At 53.8% G+C, this 4,097-nt stretch overlaps 1 protein-coding gene across 1 annotated transcript; it reads left to right on the forward strand.

Moving 5' to 3' along the window:
* The first annotated feature begins 207 nt into the window (after nt 1-207).
* On the forward strand, nt 208-4,097 carry BSX (brain specific homeobox). Its single transcript, XM_077112020.1, has 3 exons — nt 208-469; nt 2,417-2,613; nt 3,858-4,097. The coding sequence occupies exons 1-3, from the start codon at nt 208-210 to the stop codon at nt 4,095-4,097; spliced, it is 699 nt and encodes a 232-aa protein (XP_076968135.1).

Consider the following 4,097-nt stretch of genomic DNA (forward strand, 5'->3'; position numbering starts at 1 on the left):
TCCAAGCTGCCAATTCTACACAGAGAGCCAACCCACCCAAGAGCTCATCTTTTCGCCTCCCCAGAGCCTAGGGCAGCGAGGCCAGGGTGAGAGCGACGGAGATCCGAGCCTCGGAGAGCGTGGGCTGTCGACCAGGCTTGCGGAGAAGCTGCCTGCTTCCCACACTTCGTCCCTGGCCGTTGTCCGGTGGCAGGCACTCGGTTCAAGATGAATCTCAACTTCACTTCCCCTTTGCACCCGCCGTCTTCTCAGAGGCCCACGTCCTTCTTCATCGAGGACATCCTGCTGCACAAGCCCAAGCCGCTGAGGGAGGTGGCCCCCGACCATTTCGCCAGCTCGCTGGCCTCCCGGGTACCTCTGCTAGACTATGGCTACCCCCTCATGCCCACACCCACCCTCCTGGCTCCTCACCCTCATCACCATCTGCACAAGGGAGACCACCACCACCCTTATTTCCTCACCACCTCGGGTAAGTAACAGGATGCAGAGCGAGATCGCAGACCTTAATAAGCCTAGGATGAAGCTTTGGAAAGGCCAGAGCTGGCTGGGCCTGGCTTAGCGGCCTCCTTTCCTAAGTGACAGTGGAAGGTTGGGATAGGACTGAGAGCAGGCGGAGCTCCCTTGAGGAATGCCAGCCCAAGGAACACTTGTCATCACTTGGCACTTTTTTTTTTTTTTTTTTTTTTTATGACGGAGAAGATGGACCTGGCCAGGAGGCCTGGGTGTGAATGGTTCTGATGGTACCCTTGGCCGGCAGTGCTCTGCTTCCTCAAAGTGGTCCTTTCTTGTGCTTGTTTGAGCCATCGTCGCCCCTCTGTCAATCCCAGTCCTCCACTTCTCCAGGCTCAGAGAGAGATCCCTGACCATCCCTGCCCAGTGGAAAGTAGCTCGACCTTTCAGCCCACCAGCTCCAGACGCTCTGGCCTGGCCGGCTTTCTCCTTTCCGGCTCTGAGCAATCGCCCAGCCTGCGGGGTCTTAGAAGTGAATGAGGGCTTAGGATGTTATGTGGATGGAAGATTTGGGTCGGTCCGAATAATGGAGGAAGAGTAAGGAAAAAGGGCGGGAGAAACGCAGTACTTCTTGACACTCTAGCATTTAATACACAGTCTCAAGCTGGGCTGCGCCCCCTCTGCCCCAATTGCCCGCGACTGGAGCCGGGCACCAAAGTATTCTAACTTTCACCGCCGAGAAAGAAGCGGGACCAGTAAAGTCTGGTTCCGACAGGGAGGTGTGAAGAAATATCCTGATTTTTCCCGTCTCTCTTCGAAAGGCCATATCAGAGCCTGGGCGGGAAACCGTCCCTGGTCTGTGCCGGGACCGCGGAGAGACGTGAAGCGAGTTTGTGAAACGTGGGCACTGGAATCGAGTACAAAAGTTAGAAGTGTCTGTGAAACGGTAAAATTCAGACTCTGGGGCAATTATGAAGCCCGCCTGGAGGTCCACATCTCGGCCTTTGCCATCCGGGCCGCGACAGCCTCGACTGCACCCGTGTTTCCGCCCCCCCCCCCCCCCCGCCCCGCCAATAGCAGTGACCGAAGCCCGCGATGACCCGAGCGGCTTCCTTTTGGTTTCTTCCCGGGACGGACGGATGTAGCGGCCTGTCGCAGCTTCTGCGGGCTCCGTGCAGCTCAGGAGCAGAGTCAAGACTGCGGGGGTGCAGGAAAGAAAAGAGACGCTTCCTTAGACTGGACCAGGGAGAAAGCGCCTTCACCTTCACCGGCCTTGGAGGCGGAGGGAAGGAATAAGAAAAAGAACGAGGACAAGATTAAAGAGCAACGTCCTCACCGCGACTCGGAAACCGAGAGGGAAACGTGCGAGGCGGGAATTGCCCCTCGCCTCGCAGCCGCTCCGGGCAGAGAATTTTGCTCTAGCCCCTTTGGCTGCGGACGGGAAAATGGGAGGCTCTCGGCAAAGAGAAAGGTGTTTTTGCTTTATTTTTATTTTGTTTTTTAGTGCAGTGGGAGGTGAGATCACATCCACTCTTTTACTTGCCCCGGAGCAGGGCCGAGGGTCTTCAGACCCCCGGGGGTTGTGCGGGTAGCTCCTGGATCATCCGATGTTTGCTGGAAACTTCCCGAGGCTCGAGAGGCTCAGCGCTGGTAGAAATTATGGAATTCTTTTAAGTCTCTACAAGAGGACATTTTAAAGGGCCCTGGATCTATTTTCCAACTTTCTTTTCCATTTTACTTACTGTTTATGGTTTGTATTTCTAGATGGCCTTTCCGTTGAAGAACTTCAAGCGCTACTCTTGCGACCTGTTTTTCTTCTCTGCCCTGGGATTCCTTGCGGAAGGGCTGGAGGGGTTTTGGGGCAAGGAAGAGATAGGCAGAGGGAGACGCTGAGGGCCAAGTGGTGATTGGAGGTTGCTCCCTGCAGATCGGGCTTCTGTCCACCTGGCCGCTCTTCTCTCTGCAGGGGTGCCTGTGCCAGCGCTATTCCCGCACCCCCCGCACGCCGAGCTGCCGGGGAAGCACTGCCGCCGTCGCAAAGCTCGCACGGTTTTCTCTGACTCGCAGCTCTCCGGCCTGGAGAAGAGGTTCGAGATCCAGCGCTACCTGTCCACACCGGAGAGGGTGGAGCTGGCCACCGCCCTCAGCCTGTCCGAGACGCAGGTGGGCGGGAGAGGAGGGAGGCCCCATCTCTACCTCGCTCTCCTCTCCCTGAACTCGTAACACCCTCTGGATCCACCGAGGAGTTTCTTTGGGATGCAAATGACTCCGCTCCCCCTTTGTCCCAGGCTGCTCCTAAAATCCTTTAGTGAAAGTACAGATCCCCCAACGCAGTCAGACTTACCGAAACAAAATCTTTCCAGTGGGGCTGTGGCTATGAAGGAAGGAGTCTTCAGGTGATTCTGATTCTCACGCTAGGTTTGAGAATTACTGCTCCAGGACATAATTTCTGGCCCTCCTCTCTAATCAGAGTTTTACTCCGTAATCAGACTTATTTGATAAGAGATTCGACAATTTGTTTGTTTTTTTTTTGATCTTGAGAGAAGCCCAGACCGGTAGGTTTATTTTCCCCCTTCCTATTTTTAAACTTTTTTTTATTGTATAGTATAATATATATACAACGCAAAGAAATAAAAAAGCAATAATTTTCAAAGCACTCTTCAAAAAGTGGTTACAGGATAGACCTCAGAGTTTGTCGTGGTCTCCATACGATCCTCTCATATTTTCTCCCTTCCTATGTTAATCAATTTCTTTCCCAGCCACATGTCTTCATTTCCACTCCCCTCCTTATTGCCCTGTCCTGAGTGGAAAGAACTATTTCATCTTCCCTCAGACGCTATTCATCCACAACTGCAAACCTCCCACCTTCACTTCCTCTGTCGCTCATATTCTTTGTACCTGGAAACCCGACTTACCCTGAGGTCATTAGCCCTGCCAGGCCCGGAACTGATTTTCTCTGTGATAAGAAACTGCAAGTTCGAGTCTCATAATCCTGTCCATAAATTATGTCGGACCAGATATGTCCCAGTCAGAGGAACAGGAGTTGAGCGTAGAGACTTGTCTGCACTGGCACCTAGTATCAAAAATTCTAACTAATAACTATAAATAATTACACATAATACCCCTTTTTAATCCTTATCGTTATGTCTCGACAACTACTCCTGGGTCCCTTACAATGTTTGATTCTTTTTCAGCCCCAGACAAGAACTTCTGAGCAGCTCAGGTGTGAGAACTCAAGGTTAAGTGGGGGTGGGAGGGGTGGGGGGGGGGACGTCACAGCTGGTGGATAATTTGACAACCGGTTGCGGTCCATTTTCCTAACGCCCAACAATCGTTCAGAGTTTAGCTCAGTAACCCCGGGTCCGAATGAATGACTTGGTTTTAATTTTTTTCCTCCTCGAAATCAGGTGAAGACGTGGTTCCAGAACCGGCGGATGAAGCATAAGAAGCAGCTGCGGAAAAGCCAAGACGAGCCCAAAGCGCCGGACCCGCCAGAGAGCCCGGAGAGCAGCCCCCACGGTCCAGAGGCCGTCCCCGGCGAGGCTCGGCCGGGCCTGCCCGCCGGCCCCTTTGTGCTGACCGAGCCCGAGGACGAGGTGGACATCGGGGACGAGGGGGAGCTCGGCCCGGGGCCGCACGTGCTCTGA

This window comes from Tamandua tetradactyla, chromosome 8 (genome assembly GCF_023851605.1).
Source record: "Tamandua tetradactyla isolate mTamTet1 chromosome 8, mTamTet1.pri, whole genome shotgun sequence".
In the NCBI taxonomy this organism is placed as follows: Eukaryota; Metazoa; Chordata; class Mammalia; order Pilosa; family Myrmecophagidae; genus Tamandua; species Tamandua tetradactyla.

Excerpts from the sequence above, each read along its gene's own strand:
- BSX (XM_077112020.1), top strand. The coding sequence starts at position 208 with ATGAATCTCAACTTCACTTCCCCTTTGCACCCGCCGTCTTCTCAGAGG. Across the intron at positions 470-2,416 it reads TTATTTCCTCACCACCTCGG|GGGTGCCTGTGCCAGCGCTA; the intron begins GTAAGTAACAGG and ends TTCTCTCTGCAG. Across the intron at positions 2,614-3,857 it reads TCAGCCTGTCCGAGACGCAG|GTGAAGACGTGGTTCCAGAA; the intron begins GTGGGCGGGAGA and ends CCTCGAAATCAG.